The sequence below is a fragment of the Silurus meridionalis genome, chromosome 23, assembly GCF_014805685.1.
Source record: "Silurus meridionalis isolate SWU-2019-XX chromosome 23, ASM1480568v1, whole genome shotgun sequence".
Classification (NCBI taxonomy): Eukaryota; Metazoa; Chordata; class Actinopteri; order Siluriformes; family Siluridae; genus Silurus; species Silurus meridionalis.
In genome coordinates, this window is record NC_060906.1 from 20620305 (window position 1) to 20639336 (window position 19032).

Here is a 19032-nt window from a genome sequence, read left to right on the forward strand (position 1 = left end):
AATTATTTGGTCTACATTTAGCTGACAAAATCTAAATCTAAAACAAACAATTAATCAACAAATAAAAAAGATCAATCAATTAAACAATCAGTCAGTCAAACAAACAATTGTCCAAATAAACAAACACTTAACCAGTAAAACAAACAAACAAAAAATGAATCAGCCAAATAAAAAATCAGTTATCTAAACAAAATGAATCAGTCAAACCAAAGTTAGTCACCATAACAAACAATTGGCCAAACAAACACATTCAGTCACGCAAACAATAAACCAGCCAAACAAGCAATCTATCAGTTAAACAAACAAACACTTAACCTGTTAAATAAACAAACAAAATTAATTATCCAAACAAGCGAGCAATCAGTTAAACCAACAAGCAAAATAAACAAACAAACAAACAATTAATCATCCAAAAATTACAGTCAGTCAAACTAAAACTTATCTAGTCAAACAAATGATTAATGAGCCAAACAATCAAGCAATCAGGCAAACAAAGAAGTACATAAACACAGCAATTCAACAAAAGTTTAAAAGTCAAATAATCAAGCAAGCAAGCAGGAGAACAGTTAATCAGGCAAAGAAATAAGTAAACAATCAAACAAATCAACGTCGTAGTGGAGTGGTGCGGTTGCAGGGAGAAGAGGTGGAGAAGGTGGAGCAGTTCAGGTACCTGGGGTCAACAGTGCAAAGTAATGGAGAGTGTGTTAGAGAAGTAAAGAAAAGAGTGCAGGCAGGGTGGAGTGGGTGGAGAAGAGTGTTGGAGTGTTTTGTGATAGAAGAGTATCTGTGAGAGTGAAAGGGAAAGTTTATAGGACTGTGGTGAGACCTGAGATGTCGTATGGTTTAGAGACAGTGGCGTTGAGTAAAAGACAGGAGATGGAGCTGGAGGTAGCAGAGCTGAAGATGTTGAGATGTTCGTTGGAAGTGACGACGATGGACAGGATTAGAAATGAGTTTATTAGAGGGACAGTGCATGTAGGATGTTTTAGAGACAAGGTGAGGGAGGCAAGATTAAGATGGTTGGACATGTGCAGAGGAGGGACATGGGGTATATCAGTAGGAGAATGCTGAGGATGGAGCCACCAGGAAGGAGGAAAAGAGGAAGGCCAAGGAGGAGGTTTATGGATGTGGTGAGGGAAGACATGCAGGTAGTTGGGTTGAAAGAGGCAGATGTAGAGGACAGGGGGGTATGGAGACAGATGATCCCTTAATTGGAAAAGCCAAAAGCAGACATATATATATATATATATATATATATATATATATATATATATATATATATGTGTGTGTATGTTATATTTAAATACACATTTCCTGTAAAGTATTTTACCAACAGCTCTTGGGTGTTTAGAGAAATAAAAGTATATTGATTTCATTCATGTCAGTCACAATATTTTTTTTGCTTTGAGGAAAATGCATTACACTTTCACAGTAACTTCACAATGCCTTGAACTGCAACACTTGAAATTCACAGCAAATTAATAAGCCTGCCACAAAAACATTACACAGCCTATTCATCAGGTAATGCTTGAAAAAATGAGAATATTTTGAGAGAATAAAATGAATTTGAATGGCAAATTTTCCATTTTGTTTTCTATAAAAACTACTGTAGAAAAAGGTTTGAAAAACACTGTAGATTGGACTATGAGAGGTGTGTAGAAATGCCATTAGATTTAATTTTAAAAGCACATTTAAAAGTTGTCGTGCAAAATTATTCCCAACATTAATGTCTTTTCTCTTCATTCCAGGAGAATTCCTCCCAGCAAGAAAAAAAGGTTTGTGCCTCATAAAATCAACAGATCAAAAGCTAAAAGTATATGAATAAACACATGACAACATATTTTTCTCTTTTTCTATTTTATTTTTGCTTTTAATTAACAAAATGAATGCATGTACCTTATTAGCACACTGGTGAGAAAGTAATTAGCAATAAAGCAATGAGCATGTCACTCCATTATCCATTAACAGCTTTATGAGATGATCGTTAAATCTTTGTGCTGGAAATACTGCTGTAACGGCAAGCACATCCAAAAACCTTTCAGCTTCAGCTAATTTAGTCGACATAATGAAGAGTGGAGTTGGTGAATACAGAGTAATCCTGCTTTTGTACTGTGTAAACATTTTCATTTAATTACATTGCTCGTCTTTTTTGCAAAAGATGCCATCATAGTCGCTAATGTTTGCTTTTCTTAATCACATTTAGCCTCTTCTCTTATTCAATTCTGATTGGTCAGGTGTTTAAAAGCAACTCTGGTATTCTGCCTTAAATGTATGTGCCCCAATGGTCTTAAATTGCCTTAAAGGCTGCTCTTTAAATTAGTGTAATGAAATACCATCTTGGGTGGCCAAGTGATAATACTTTATAATGTAGTGAATAAAATTCCATAAAGTGATCTAATGGCTGCTTTTTACATTAAAAATCATAAAATATTTTTTTTAAATAAACAAAATCATAAAATACCCTATAGGTGCTGCTACATTTGGAAAAAAAACATGAAAAAAATTAATTTTATTGTCTCACTACGTCCAAAAAAAATGAAAGGTGCACTTGCCATTGTGAATATTCAGTAAACTGCTATAAAGGGGTTCCCAAACTGGTTAAAAAACATGAAGAAATGCCCCGTAGGATGCTCAGTGTGAAAAGTGTGGGATGGTATCTATCCATAGATGCAAAGAAACACAATTAAGTGTCCACTGGGGTGCATTTCCAGTGAAGATGCAGTGCCTTGTAGGCTTTCCTATATGTGAGAAAATAAGATGAATTTCCCTATTGTGTGCCTTCAAGTGGAGAATGTGATGTCATCCTATACAGTTTCCCATTTCAGTGAGGAGGAAAAATGGTAGCTCTGTAGATAAGAATCTGAACTTCTATTTAGAAGATCATGAGTTTAAATCACAGTAACTGCACAGCACTGCTGGGCCCTTGAGTGAGGCTCTCAAACCTTAAATGCTCAGTTGTATAAATGAGATAAATGGAAGTCACTCTGGATAAAGAGAGTCCAGTGAATATATGCGATGTAGTGCCCTAATAGGGTTTCCATATTTGCAAAGGAACATGATGAAGTGCGGTGCCATTCCTATGGAAAATGTGTGATGCTCCATCTGGTTCCGCACTAAAAATACTCAACGGTGCACTTCAAATGTCAATTGTGAGTGCCTTTAAGTGGGAAATATGCGAGGAACTGCCCTATAGGGTTCCCTGGATGCAAGAAAACACAATAAAGTGCTCTCTAGTTTCCTCATTTGGTGGACAATATGTGATGCAGTGCTCTATATAGTTTGGCTGTGAAAGGACAATACTGCATATAGTACTCCTTGTGTGCCCTGCAGCTTTTCTCTAACTTGATGAATTGCCCTCTTTAATTTACAATAGGAGAGAAAATGATATAAAATGCCCTTTAGGTGCTCTTTTAATTAAAATAACCTACAGAAAAAAATAAATGCCCTCCACACATATTTCTTGCATATTATGCATACGTATATATATATATATATATATATATATATATATATATATATATATATATATATATATATATATATATATATATATATATATATATATATATATATATATATATGTATATATATATATATATATATATATATATATATATATATATATATATATATATATATATATATATATATATATATATATACACACACATATATATATACATTGATTTTCATCAGTGTTATGGATCTCATTAAACCCTTATGAAGTTTAGTGATGCTCTTGCAAAAGCAGCTTCTGCACATAAACATCATTACCCATCTAAAACATTTTGGATTTTTTAATTTAATTATAGTTTTATGAATCTATTTTTTTTTATTTCTTATGATTTCTGATATTTGTTAACCATGTGATACCATTGTGATAAACAACTTCAGTTGCAGCTCTGCAGGCTAAAGAAATCATCCAAAAGGAGGAAGATGTTAAAAAGCTGAAGGAAGAGAAGGCAGAGAAAAAGAAAGAGGAGGAGGATGAAAAGGAAACCTCTCTAGTGGAGGAGCAGGAAGAAAAAACAGAAGAGGATGAAGATGAAAATAAGGAGGAGGCAGAAGATGAAGAGGATGGGGAGGAAAAAGAGGAAAAGGTGGCAGAAGATGAGGTGGAGGAGGAAAAGGAGGAGAAGGTGGCAGAAAAGAAAAAGAAGAAGAAGGCAGTGGAGAAAAAGGAAAAGAGGCGGATGAAGACGATGAAAAGCCTGATAGAAGTGTGGATAAAGGTCAAGGCAAGGCAAAAATAGAAAAAGAAAGAAGAAAAAAGAAAAACCTAGCAAAAAGCCTGAGGTAGACACAAAAGAAAAGAAGCAAAAAGAAAAAGAGGTAGATGAGAAAAAGGACGAAATGGTAAAGCCTGAAGCACCTGCAGAAGTAAAGGAAAGGGCGGAAAAGGGAAAAAAGGAGAAGGAAAAGGCAAAAGTGGGAATTAAGGTAGAAAAGGAGGAGGAAGAAATGGAGGTGGAAGAAAAGTCTGAAGTTGCACTGAAGAAGAAAACGAAAAAGGAAGCAGACAAAGCAAAAGAGGTTAAAACAGCTGCTTTAAAAGAAGTTGCTGAGGAACTGAAAACTGAAGCAGCTCAAACAGCTGCAGAAACAGACATAGATGTTGATAAAGCTGTTGAAGAGGAGGATAAGGACACTGACAAGATCCTTAAAATCAAAGAAGAGAAAAAAACAGCAGTAGAACCTGTTGATGTGAAAACTAAACAGGAAGCAGCAGAACCTGCTGATGATGAGAAAGAAGACAAAAAGGCAGACAAGAAAGAGGACGTCATCACTGATGATGCGACTCCTGTAGTTTCAGCTACTGTTGAAGAAAGTAAAGATGTTATTGATGAAAAAGAAAAAGAAGAAACACTTACTGTTCCAACAGCTGATGAAAAAGATGAAGAAGCCAAAAAATCTGCCCAAGTCACTGATGACAAAATAACTGATGAAAAAGATGACAAGGATGAGGAAGGTCCCAAAGACACAGCTAAAGTGGACACTGTAGAAGAGAGCGACGATTACCAAAAAGATGACGATGACCAGATTGAAGACAGGGTGGAGGAAGATGCTCTGAAGCCTGAGCAGGAAATCAGAGATGATGCAATAATCAGTGCTACTGCAAAACTAGAAACAGGTAATGATTCTTCTTAAATAGATGTTGATGACGATGACAATGATTTAATTCAAATATTTTTTTTAATAATGAGCTTGTATCATGGTCATTATCTCAAAGCAGCTTTACAGACATAAAGGGGGTTATAAAGTTGTCTAAGCTCAGTTTGTTTCTTATAATTGTAAGTTGATCCCTAATTAGTGACCCAATGGCAACTGTGGGAAGAAAAAACTCCCTGAAATGGCATAAGAGACAGATTTTGAGAAGATCCAGACTTAAAAAGGAAACCCATCCTCATCCGGGTGGCACCGAATGTCCATTCATTATAGTTCCAACATTGTTCACTGAAATGCAAAACTGTCCATGCAACCTGTAGTCCTGAACCATTGTAGTGGACTCTTGAAATTAATTATAGTCCAAATCCACCCTCATAGTTCATGGCTGTTAATGTGGACCCATTAAGACTGCGTCTGAATCCCAAACACTGATTGGATAGCTGTCCCATAACTGTGGGACTTTGTAAGAGAAAGCTCTGCCCCCTGCTGTAGTCTTCATTATTTGGGGTACCAACAAATAGCCTGCACCATTCGATGCAAATATTCATGGGGGAATCACAATGTAACAAAAGTTCGCTCAGTTACTATGGTGCGAGACAGTTCAGTGCTTTATACGTCATTAGTAATATTTTTTAATCAATACGAGATTTAATTGGAAAACAGTGTAGACTGATTAAAACAGGGGTGATTGCTGCTGCATGTGGACTGAAACTGAAGCTTATTTACGCACTTTCTAGAACATCCATACAGTAAAGCATTCAAGTATATTGTATATTACTATATATACATATATTATTACCTAATGCACCTTCTGTACATTATTCACACTCACCCCTGTACATATAGACCCCATACCCTTCTTACATTAGGAATGTGAAAGAAGGCTATCCTGGTAATGTTATTCACATGAGCCTCAAAGAAAGACTAGAGTTAGTAATCACACTTTGATGTACACGTTGAGAAAAAAGACCATCCAAAGATGCTACGTTACCCGTAAGTTTAATTCTAGCTGTATGTGGTCTTAGTAAAAGTACTTTAGTTTTGTCAGAATGACGACTATGACGGTGATGATGATGATGACGTTAATGCCGATACTGACAATGATGATGATGCATTAATAAGAATGGAAGTTATGAATTAGCAAGGGTTGCACAGCTATTTATTTGTACTAGTCTACACCGTTTTCTATAAACTGTGCACCTGCTCGGTCACATACTGCTGATGATGCTTGCATGCAGAAAAATATAAATTCATGTTAAACACAAAATGTGTTTGAGTAACTGATAGCTGATTGCAGTGCAAGGCTGATAAGCTACAGATGAACTTTTCTCTCAGAACAACCTTGCATCTTTAATATTGTTTACAAAAAAAGGTCTAGATAGGAAGGCATGTGAGAAAAGACATTTACATTTACAAAGAATACAAATACAAATGCTACACCTCCAGTGCACTTTACAAGCTGCTTTAAATGTTCGACGCTAAAAATCAAAGTGTAAAATCATATTAGTTTAGCAGTGCTGCTAAGATTATTTTCCCAGGCTAGCCGGGTAATGCTAATGCCCGGCAAGCGACAGAGCAATCACAAGAAGCAGCGTTTACATATAAATTACTGCAGGATCAGGGTTAGATGCATTGCTCACAATGTCAAACAGTGAGAACTTGTCCATGCTGGGACTTCAGCGTGCCCTCTGATAGGAAACTCAAAGTTTAAACCATTGAGGCTAAAATGCCTTGATAATGACTATGGGGTTATTTTAGTTTAACTGCCACTTTCACATTCAACTAGTCAGTTTAAGTCCAGAATTAAAAATTAGTGCAATAAATATTGAAAAACTCATGCGATGTCCTGGCTCAGTTGAAATAGTCAATTTTGAAATAAAAAGGACACCGCATGAAAGCTAATGTCCATCAACAGACCCTGGTTGTAGCTTTCTACCTTTTCTACTATGTCAACAGCAACAGCATCTGTCAGAAAATTCCAGACTAATTATGAACCAAGTCTTAAACTACCATATACAATTCTGCTCTCAGTAGCGTCTAAAAAAAACTTGTCTGGACCAGCGTGTTTACTGACAGCGAGACTGGATAGTGAATCGCCTGTGGCACTAAATTATTAATTTTTTTTTTCACAATGACACAAATGCAATGAATTTCAACATAATTTTTTTTTAAGATGGCAAAATTGCATGAGTGGGGTCGGTCAGAAATTCTTTGGTAGTTGAAAGAATTAAAGAAAAAAAAAAAACTCTGCCCACCACTACATGCTACGATGCTACTTTCACACACGTTCACTGTATTAGTGATAGCTATATAGATTACTGTCATTGCATACTTAAGGCGTTTAGAAACAAAATGCAGTTCGGCATCTTCCAGAAATACAGTATTACCAAGTTTCAGTGTGTAAAATCAAAATAAGTGTATATAAATAAAATAAGTAAGCAAATAAATAAATAATGAAATAGACAGCAATGGGCAGTAAATATACAGTGTATATATTAAATATGTATCAAAATATGCATGAAGTGTATGTACATTGTACTGTATAAGCAGCACCCTCTTTATGTATATAGAGATATAGAATATATGTATATAGAGATAATGATATTTATATACATTTACATTTACATTTGTGGCATTTAGCAGACGCCCTTATCCAGAGCAACGTACAAAAGTGCTTTGAGTCTCTAGCAATGAATAAATCTACACTGGTACGCAAGATTACAAACTTATTATAAATATAACTATTGAATTCTCCAGAGCAAACTTGTAAAGTGCTAATTTAAGTGTTTCAGGAAGAGGTACTGTAGGTCTTTAATTGTCGCTTGAAGATAGTCAGGACTCTGCTGTACAGACATCTAGGGGAAGTTCATTCCACCACCTCGGTGCCAGAACAGAGAAGAGCCTTGAAGTGTACTTACCTCTCATTCTGAGAGAAGGTGGTACCAGTCGAGGTATATACAGATAATGCAGAGTATATATTAGAGAACAGAACTAAGTGACAGTTACAGGCAGTAAAATGGCCGTATCCTAGGAGTACCATGTGAGTGTTCAGCAGTTTGATATTTGTGGGAAAGAAGCTGGCCTTGAACCTATTAGTTGCATTTCTATATAATGTTTGTTTTTTATAGTTGTTAACAGTTTTTATAGCATCATAATGATGTTTAAAAAAGGTGAATTGATTCAGGTAGGATACCACTGAAGGCCTAGGGTGAAATGCAAGGCCCAACTCTGAGTCTTACACAAAGTACAGTTGACTGTAGGACTTGGCTTAGTTTAGTATAAATACAGTCGACCCCCGATAACTCGTGGCTCGGAAAATTTGGGGTTCTCATTTAACTAACAGCGAGTTGCGGATTACCCTAAAATTTGGGAATTCGCAGCGGGACCGAATGTTCAGGAACATTAGGAATAATATTTTTTTAACTGTTTTCAGTCACAAATTTCATACAATGTTTTAAAACTCATTATTGTATTAAAGTGACATAATGTCTACATGAATTCGCAAAGGTACCATAAGGGATGCGGGGGTGTCCTCAGGGTGTTTTCGCGGATTCTCGGAACTCGCGGGGGTCTTAGAACGAACCCCTACGAGTTCCCGGGGGACCACTGTATTAGCATTTTCTGCCTCTGTTTTGTTTTTTTTAATACTGCCCTATAATCATCGTGTTTATGCAACCGCTACAACTGGCTCACTGGTACTGTAAGGGCTTTTTTTATATAAACAGAAATAGCCATGGCAATGTGACTGCAACTGAAGACACAATTAACAACAGATAGATATTTACACAACAAATGGACCAGATTATCTGATGATCTTATTATGTCAACAGACTAAAGCTAAAAAACAATGGAGCCATTGAAACTGTAATAGTCTGAAAAGTGATGGAGGAGCATTAATTGGCTGAGCAAATTTCTAAACAGATGGCATAGACAAAGAGAAGGGAGTGATTATAAACAAGCAGGTAGGAGGAAGGAGAGATTGAGAAAGATTATGGTGTTGGTAAAAAATAATATATCAGCTACAATGGTTTTAAATAAGCTAATGATGAGAAAGGAAGGAAGAAGGTGAGGCACATCATTGTTCATCCTGGATAAAGATGCACATCATGAACAGATTCTCTATTAGAAAAAGTTAACCAACAAGAACCTTTGGGGAACCTTTTTTTTGTGGATTTATGACCTTAAACAGTTTGTTATTCTCTACAAAAGTCACATTTTTCAAAACATAGTACTAGATTTTTTTTTTTAGATAAAAAATAAATAAATAAATGCAACATTAGTTTTACACCATGCTGTTTTTGCTCTGCTGTTCCCTCACATGCATTTTCCATCTATATTTATAGACACCAAAAAAATAGAGGAAGAGGAAAAGGAAGCAATGACAAAGGCTGAAGTGGAAAAAATTGAGGAAGTAAAAGCTGAACATGAGCAAACCTTAAAACCACCGGCTGTAGGTAAGTTAATGCCTATAGTGTTAGAGATACACTATATGGACAACAACTTGTGAACATCTGACCATAAGATTTATATGTGCTTTTGTACATTTAATTCCACATTTAGTCCCCATTCACTGTTATAATAACCGTCACATTTGTGGAGATTTGTGTTCATTCAGTTTTAGTAAAGTCAAGTTCTGATGTAGGTGTTCCAAAGGTGTTCACTAGGATTGAGATCAGAGCTCTCCTGCAGGCCACTCAAGATCTTCCACACAAACCCATGAACCACATATGGCTGGAAAAGCCAGGTGTCCCAATACTTGTCCATGTAATGTATCTTGTATATGTATCTTGTAGAACCCTACTCTTATGAAGCTAGGTTTAGCAGCAGAATGGTACGCGATAATACAAAATGTATTTAAGTTAAACAAATGCTAGTGTTCAGAAATTTACAACATTGCTCCTTTTAAAGCCAGAACTCAAAAAAACCAATATATATATATATATATATATATATATATATATATATATATATATATATATATATATATATTCCAAGCTTTTTAGATCAAAGATAGTACAAGTAATCGTTTTTTAATGACTCTATAAACTGTAGTTGTTGGCAATTTGTTACAGTGCTAAAGCATTAGTCACCCTGAACTGGTTTTCAAAATCATCACACAACATAAAAGGCACAAATGTGCCTACACATTTACCCTCAGGAACAACAGCTGCTATGAATATGCAAAATGTAAATGCCTTTGCTCCTGCACACCTCCTCTCCCTTCCCCTAGTAAAGGTTCATTCATTTAATCGAATCATGGGTCTGTCATGTTTTATTCATTATTCTCGCTTAAAATGTCTTGATCTATAAACTATTTAGAATAACATGGCAACACTAATCAACGCTGGAGTCTGGAATGGGCACTGATTCATTTTCTAGTACAGCAGCTGCATGTTTATCGTGACGCTCTTGTTTCCATGCATTACTCTTTATGCAACTGGTATAGGGTACGATTTTCTTTTATTTATTCATTTATTTATTTTTTTTGGAGGGGTTGTCAGCGCTTTGCCACAGTAAAATGTAAAGATGTAACTTTATTCTTCTAAACATGGTCAATTCTTTGCAGTTTCTCAATACCAGGACAAAGCATGAAAGAAATGAAATGGCTGAGGTTTACAGATAATATTAAAAGTAGGATTAAATTAATTAAACATTCCAGTGTGTGATGTTATTTATGGATTTGTCATTGATGACATTCCAATGATAATATGCCTAAAGTGTTTCATTATTTACTTGCAGGTTTATAGATAACAGTAGTGTTTATCAGGGCTAGCATCATCTCCGTTATCATTCAATGGCCTGCATTTGCATTTCAATATTAAGCTGTTAAATATTTAAGTAAGTTAAAGTACAGTGAATAGTTCTTTTGATAGGCATCATTTCTGTGTGTTTCAGGAATTGAGTTTGTCTATTGAACTATAATTTGGTACAACTGCATAATATTAGCTTCTCCTTCTGTCCTTCTGTTCATCCATCCATCCATCCATCCATCCATCCATCCATCCTTCCATCCATCCATCCATACATCCATACATCCATACATCCATCCATAAATACATACATACATACATACATACATACATACATACATACATACCTCAACCATTCATCCTTTCATCTGTCCATCCATTCATTTATCCATGCATCCATTTATTTATCCGTCCATCTATCCATCCATCCATCCATTCATACATCCATACATCTGTTTATTCATCTATCCATTCATCCCTACATTCATCCTTCCATCCATACATACCTACATACATACATGCATACATACATACATACCTCAACCATTCATCCTCTCATCTGTCCATCCATCCATTTATCCATGCATCCATCCATCCATCCATCCATTTATTTATCCATCCATTCATCCCTACATTTATCCTTCCATCCATCCATCCATCCATCCATCCATCCATAACTTAACCATTCATCCTTTCATCTGTCCATCCATCCATTTATCCATGCATTTATCCATCCATCCATCCATCCATCCATCCATCCATCCATTCATCCATCCATTCATCCCTACATTCATCCCTACATTCATCCTTCCATCCATCCATTCATCCATCCATCCAGCCATCCATCCATTCAAACTTCATATCCACGTTACAGCCCATCTTAGTCAAAACTGGCTTTCGTTAACATATACCTCACAATGATGCTTTAATGAAAAGTAAAATTCACAACATTCTATTTCTCTGATTGATTTCCGACTGTATTCTCTTTCCTGCCAAAGGTCCTATCTGCCAAATTTCCTACGATTTGCAGTAGTTACCTTTCAATACAACTTTCATCAAAAGATTTCTCTTTGGTCAATTTTACTTCAGTGTCGATAAATTGTCCCTTTTTGTAATTTTGTGCTTCCTGGAAAATTACACCCAGAAATGTATCTTCTACCGATTGCCATTTTACTAGAGGAGACTTCAAACATAACCACACAGGCTCTGTTTGGGCTGTTTCTTTCCTTCTTTCTTTCTTTCTTTCTTTCTTTCTTTCTTTCTTTCTTTCTTCCTTCCCTCCTTCCTTCCCTCCTTCCTTCCCTCCTTCCTTCCTTCCTTCCTTGAGCAAAACCATTTTTGATCATTTTGGTTGGGAATAAAACACTTTGAAATAAAACACTTTTAAAAGGCTGTTTGAATCAGTAGCCTTGAATAACATTGATCAAAAAACACTGAACATGAAATAAGGATTTTTTTTTTTTCATTAAAATGTAAATAAATCACACAGTGCTTAATGTTGTTTCGTGTGATTTTTTCCCCGCTGTTTTATATCAGACGAGTCCAAAACAGAGGCAAGAGAGGACAAGGACGAAAGAATGTAGTATTTGGTATTGTAGTCTTGATACAAGTACTGTTCATTTTATTATTTGAGTAAAATTTATAGGGTTCTGTTGTCACTGATATGTTTTTAATCACAGCACTGCTCAATTGTGAACTGCTTATATTAATATTTTAGGAGTTACTGTTTTTTATTTAACTTTTATGGAAGGAGTCTCCAGTACCGATATTTTGTAACTCACATAAATGTCTTCAAAGCAGAGAAATATTTTTTGATTTATCTATCTATCTATCTATCTATCTATCTATCTATCTATCTATCTATCTATCTATCTATCTATCTATCTATCTATCTATCTACCTATCGATCTATTGATCTATCGATCTATCGATCTATCTATCGATCTATCTATCTACTGTAAAAATACTTTAAATTAATGCATAATGACATTAATATCACCCATTAATATGTTCAACGAAATGCGACTATATTCAGTAGATATATTCAGCAGTATATTTACTGTATTTATTTAAGTCTTGATTATTAATTCTCTTCATTACATGTTGTTATTGAAAGAACTGACATCAGAGTAGTGTTTGTAGCTCCACTACATGTCAGGCCACATTACATATCTCCATTGTTGGTTATTTTCCAATAACAACAAACCCCCAAGGGTTTTATTTCTTTCTTAAACACTATTAATGCCACTAAGGAAACAATTAAGGAACCATATTAGACGACAACTACAAAGACTAAATTCTTTGTGTGTTAATGACTTACTACTTAAGAAAGAGCTACTTTTAAACTTAATTAAACACACACCTACTTCAATTAATTTCCTAATGTGAATTCAGATCAGTGCAATAAATCTTAATAGACAGTTCTGACCCTGACCTTCGGATAACATCGGCCATATCACCAATATGTAACCTAAACATTATACAAGCATTAAATTATATGTAATATTAATAAAAGTAATTTTTTAAATAGTAGTATATTCTTACCAAAAACTCCACAAACATATGTTTCAAAAGTACTGATTTGAGATGGTGAGCCAATTTTTGTTTTTTCTCAATTCAAACTATAAAAAGTCAAATGTCACTGAGAGAAAGCAAGACTGAACATGTTGGTTTCAATAATGCAAATCCAATATTGTGCCTCCAGACTGAAATATATCAGAAATGGTATTGCAATAGCCAAATTAAATCTCTTCACAAATTCTCCACGCTTGTAAACAGCCGCCGCACATCGGATTATTATTATTACAAATGAATACAGATATGGAAATCTATATTCAAAGATCAAGTAATCAAATGACCCCCATTCATCTCCTGTTATCTATTTTACAGTCGTAAATCTTCCTCGTTATAACAATCCCGGACTCGTTTCTCATGGGACCGTATTCGATCAAAAAGTGTCGCATTAGCAATGACAAATTTAAGCAATCTGGACCTTTAATAAAGCCGTCGCATTTGTGCTGTGACTAACATCCACTTTTTGGAATTGATTTCAGTTGTGTGATGTATGAGCACAAAAAAAAAAGAAAAAGCAAGAAAAAAAAAAAAATGATTGCCTTGGCTTTTTTGTGACACATGTGCAATTTATGATACCTGTGGCTTCAGTTTCATAAAATTGAAAGGGATTTGATTATTATCAGCATGTGACTGGGGAAGAATAGAAAAAAACATTTTGTCTGCTATTATTTGGAACATATTTATTACTAGTATGCTATTATGTAATACAACAAAATGAGGCCGAATTCAAGTCAAGTCAAGTGGCGTTATCGTTATTTCCACCATGTACAGTTGGTAGAGTACGCAATGAAATGATACAACTTTCCTCCAGGACCAAGGCAGTCTATAAAACAACATAAATCAACACAAAATAACACAGAACTTACTAAAACATACGTCACATAAAGTGCAAGTGTAGTTTCTCGCCCTTTTCCAGAGCGACTTGCAGTTAGTTCAGTTTTACAGCTGAGCAGTTGTGGATTATGGGCCTTGCTCAAGGGCCCAGCAGTGGCAGCTTGTTGGTGGTGTGATTTTAACCCTTTCCAATCAGGAGTCCATTTTATTCACTGAGCTTCAAATTACTTACAATAACACCACATTTAACACTGAAAAAATACACCAAAATAACAATGATAAAATACCAACACTGACCAGTACAGAGCTCAATGTGATTGCAAATAATTATTTAATATTATATATTTGATATATATAATGTCAAATTGTTAATATAATATTATATAATTTAATATAAATATAATAATTATTGTAAATATTTTAATATTTAAATATGAAATAATTTACAATAATTTATTTAATATTTAAAATTATACTGTCCAGGTTCCCTGGTGGTCTAGTAGTTAGGATGCGGCGCAATTACCGCTGTGGCCCGGGTTCGATCCCCGGTCAGGGAACCGACCCCAGCCATTAGGGTTGCACAAGCCTTAGTGCAGGTCCCAAGCCCGGATAAATGGGGAGGGTTGCATTAAGAAGAGCATCCAGCATTAAAACATGTGCCAAATCAAACATGCGGATGGTCCGCTGTGGCGACCCCTAACGGGAGAAGCCGAAAGAAAGAATTTAAAATGATATTGTCTATGTAATAATCAACACTGTAGACATTTGGCAATGATTACGCAGCATTTATTTGTGCAAAAAAAAATGCAATAAAGGTGTTTAAGTGAGTTTGTGTCTTACTAAGGAGTAGTCTAGTCTTTTACTAAGGAGTAAGCTGATAGCTTTATGGGAAGAAACTGTTACACAATCTGGATTTGAGGACTGGCATGATTTGGTACCTTTGGGTCCAGATGGGAGGAGGATGAATAGAGTGTGTGAGGGGTGTGTGTCTGTGTGGTGAGGCACAATGCTGGTGGCTTTGCAAAAGCAGCTTTTTGTGCTGAGTTGTTCTCCAGCCTGACTGGTCCGAACATGGTGATTCATTTTTAATGAAAGTAGTTCTGACAGCTTACAGTCTGGCTGTAAGACAAATCCCAGGTTCATATTAACGCATTTATTCCAATACGCTATTACTTTTATAGTCAGCTTACGTTGGGATTTAAATGGAAGATGCCACGTAGAGAAAAAAGCAGAACGCGCCTCCTGATCGCACTTCCAGGAAGGTGGTCGCTCAGTGGTTACGACAATGGCTTCTGGTTCGAAAAGGTCAAATCCCAGCGCCACCAAAAGCTGCCACTGCACGGCCCTTGAGCAAGGGTGATAGTTAAATAAAATACTAAGATGATAAATTATAGTTTTGTGCAGTTTACAAGATCCGGAAAATCTTCTTCATTGTAAGTGTACACAAATAAAAGTAGACCTGTTGTTTCATAATATGATGTATTCATCTGTTCCTAATATGTTGCGGTGGATATAAGGGAAAAAGTCCCACAGTTCCATAGACTCATAGAGTTTAAAAACAGTTACAATGCATACCTACACTGGAGGGTCTGCAGGAGAGAAACTGCTCTTTCTAGGTATAATTACAAGCTGCATTTGTCATCAAGTATAGGAATTATGTAATAACGTAAAGGAAATAGAAATAGACACTGGTGAGGGAGCAACTGGTGAGTTTAGAGCTGAAATGGAGTAAGTGGTCATGGCAATATAAGCAGGTAAAATGCTTTTTTTAATTGCTGCAGTGTATGTTGAATAAAACAGTACACAATGTATTGTACATGCCCACGCCTTCTATTCCGTATGCAATGAATGATAAAGGTGTTAATATTAAGCTGAAATGGGATATTGTCCGATGCAGTGCTTGAGAAATTATACATAAACATATACAATAAAATACATAGTACGTATACTGTACACTATTACATGACATAACGCTTCAATGTGTCCTATATGCTGTGTGTGTATTCACAGCTACATTTTGCACTTCAGTTAAAGATTTTCTTTCTGCATTTGTTCTCATTTAGATCAAGAAAAAGAATCTTCCACCTGTGTGTGTATGCAGCCTGAACAACCCATTGTGCCTCAAGTACAAGACATTAAACCCGTGGAGGAAAAAGGTACCTAATATTAACTGTAACGATTACATAATAAATGGTCCCAATATAATGCATTAAAGGACAGAAGTAACCAAATAGCGACCAATGGAAAGATGTTTTGATTGTACTGGGGACTGATGATCCGGTCACTGTATTCTGTTTTATATTTATTATGAGTTGAATTAGTTTGTAGTTTGGTAGTTTTATCGTTTGATTAATTATATTGACCCCCGAATTGTCAAATATTCTATGCTTTGTTAGTAGAAGTCTGATTCGACTACCAATCTTCACAGAGGTGTTATGAATCGAGGATCATACCATTTTTGATAAATGGGGGTGCGCAACGTCTGATTTCACATAGAACTGTTGGTTTTCTCCCAATTTGTAAATTTTGTAAATTTGTAAATAAAAACATGCAAAGAATGAAGCTTTTAATAAATAGATATAAACAGATTTAAGTTTTCTTTATCTGTGATGGACACAGAAGCCTCTTGGTGGCAGAGATTTAAATATTTAACTTTTTTATTATTCTTTCTGTACATTGATTTGTAATTGTTTTTCAGTGCATTGATGTTGCACTGTACTTAGATTGTGCTAGCAACACACATGACTATGTCAATCCATAATCAAGGACAGCTATATTACATAGATAGATAGATAGATAGATAGATAGATAGATAGATAGATAGATAGATAGACAGACAGACAGACAGACAGACAGACAGACAGACAGGCAGGCAGACATTTAGATAGATAGATAGATAGATAGATAGATAGATAGATAGATAGATAGATAGATAGATAGATAGATAGATAGATAGATAGATAGATAGATAGATAGATAGATAGATAGATAGATAGATAGATAATATTTGTATCTTTTTCTCTCTTTTTCTATCTGCTCGGTCTATATGGTTGTTCTTTTAGGTCTATTTCTTTTTTCTTTTACTAAAAGACACAAAAAATGGTTTTGTGTGTGTGTGTGTGTGTGTGTGTGTGTGTGTGTGTGTGTGTGTCTACGAAAACTTTACATTCGTCCTCAGCTCAAAGTTGATTCTTAGTAGCTCATGGACAGAAATGATCTTCTACTCTAAAACGCCATCTGGTGGAAAATTAACTAACACCTACCATCCAGACGTGTGGGACTTATGTTTTCTTTATGCAGCCTTCACTGCAATCTGGCCTGAATATAATAAAGTAAATGTATGATTTTTAACTGTGGATTTTTACCAAAACCTTCCTAAATTTACAGCAACACGCTGCTATTCTGCTCTAACACAGGGCTCAATCTATCAGATACGTGACGCACACACACACACACACACACACACACACACACACACACACACACACACACACACACACACACACACACGTCCAACAGTGCCACCTGCTGTAGGATCATTAGACCTCCCCTCATACCCTCATGTTTTTTTTTTTTTTTTTAGCATTGTCTCATCTGAAATTCACAGAGTATATAATTCATTAGAATAATGAATCCTGTCCTGAAGTTGCATGTTACATTATGCTTTTAATAGAGACGCATCTATAATTTAGACATAGTGCCAAAATGATTTGTGAACAGGGGGGAATTAAAGCTAATTATTTCGAATTCATTTTTTTTTTTTTACAGATAGCACATAAGGTAGACACATATTAGTCTTTTCATCTAGAGCATAAAAGAAATGAAAAAAAATGTACTCTGGCACAGAAAATGTTATAACAACAATAATAATATTAATAATAACAATAATAACAACAATAATAACAATAATAATAATAACAATAATAACAATAATAATGTCAATAATAATAACAATAACAACAATAATAATATTAATAATAACAATAACAACAATAATAATATTAATAATAATAATAATAACAATAACAATAATAATATTAATAATAATAATAATAATAATAATAATAATAATAATAATAATAACAATAATAATAATAATAATAATAACAATAATAATAATAATAATAATAATAATAATAATAATAATAATAATAATAATAATAATAATAATAAAATAGTAATAATAATAATAATAATAATAATAATAATAATAATAATAATAATAATAATAATAATAATAATAATAATAATAATAATAACAACAACAACAACAACAACAACAACAACAATAATAATAATAATAATAATAATAATAATAATAATAGCACAGTCAATTCATAGTAATTGTCTTTTCTTTTTCTTCTTAGTGGAACAGAAAAAGGATCCACAACAAGAATCTGTGCAAGGTATTGAGCTATTTTCTGTGATTTTTTTTTATTTTTGTGATATAATTTTTATATATTTTATGTATAATGTATATGTCATTTCAGTTGAACCAAATCAGACACCTATAATAAAATAATATATAAAATCTATAAAACAACTTGTGTTCTATACAATCATACACAGATCAGGCATAACATTATGACATCATAACATTATGAGGTGGTGAAGTGAAGAACACTGATTATCTCTTCATAATGGCACTTGTTAGTGGGTGGAAATATTTATTAGACATCAAGTAAACAAGCTTTAAGCTTTAATGTGA

At 34.6% G+C, this 19032-nt stretch overlaps 2 protein-coding genes and 1 non-coding gene across 5 annotated transcripts in view; all 3 read left to right on the top strand.

Moving 5' to 3' along the window:
* LOC124376535 (triadin-like) overlaps positions 1–4258 on the top strand; it is a 30760-nt gene extending 26502 nt beyond the window's left edge. For all 3 annotated transcript variants that reach the window (XM_046835667.1, XM_046835670.1, XM_046835671.1), the window contains 2 exons: positions 1749–1775; positions 3895–4258. In XM_046835667.1, coding sequence (XP_046691623.1) covers positions 1749–1775; positions 3895–4253 — 386 coding nt within the window. In that variant the 3' untranslated portion in view covers positions 4254–4258. The remainder of the gene's footprint in view (positions 1–1748; positions 1776–3894) is intronic.
* A 13-nt stretch (positions 4259–4271) lies between these two features.
* LOC124376703 (FK506-binding protein 5-like) overlaps positions 4272–19032 on the top strand; it is a 33886-nt gene continuing 19125 nt past the window's right edge. Inside the window, exons 1-4 of the mRNA XM_046835918.1 lie at positions 4272–5131; positions 9510–9620; positions 16388–16480; positions 18692–18730. Coding sequence (XP_046691874.1) covers positions 4354–5131; positions 9510–9620; positions 16388–16480; positions 18692–18730 — 1021 coding nt within the window. The 5' untranslated portion in view covers positions 4272–4353. The remainder of the gene's footprint in view (positions 5132–9509; positions 9621–16387; positions 16481–18691; positions 18731–19032) is intronic.
* On the top strand, positions 14810–14881 carry trnan-auu. The gene has a single exon. It is a non-coding gene; the product is annotated as a tRNA-Asn (tRNA).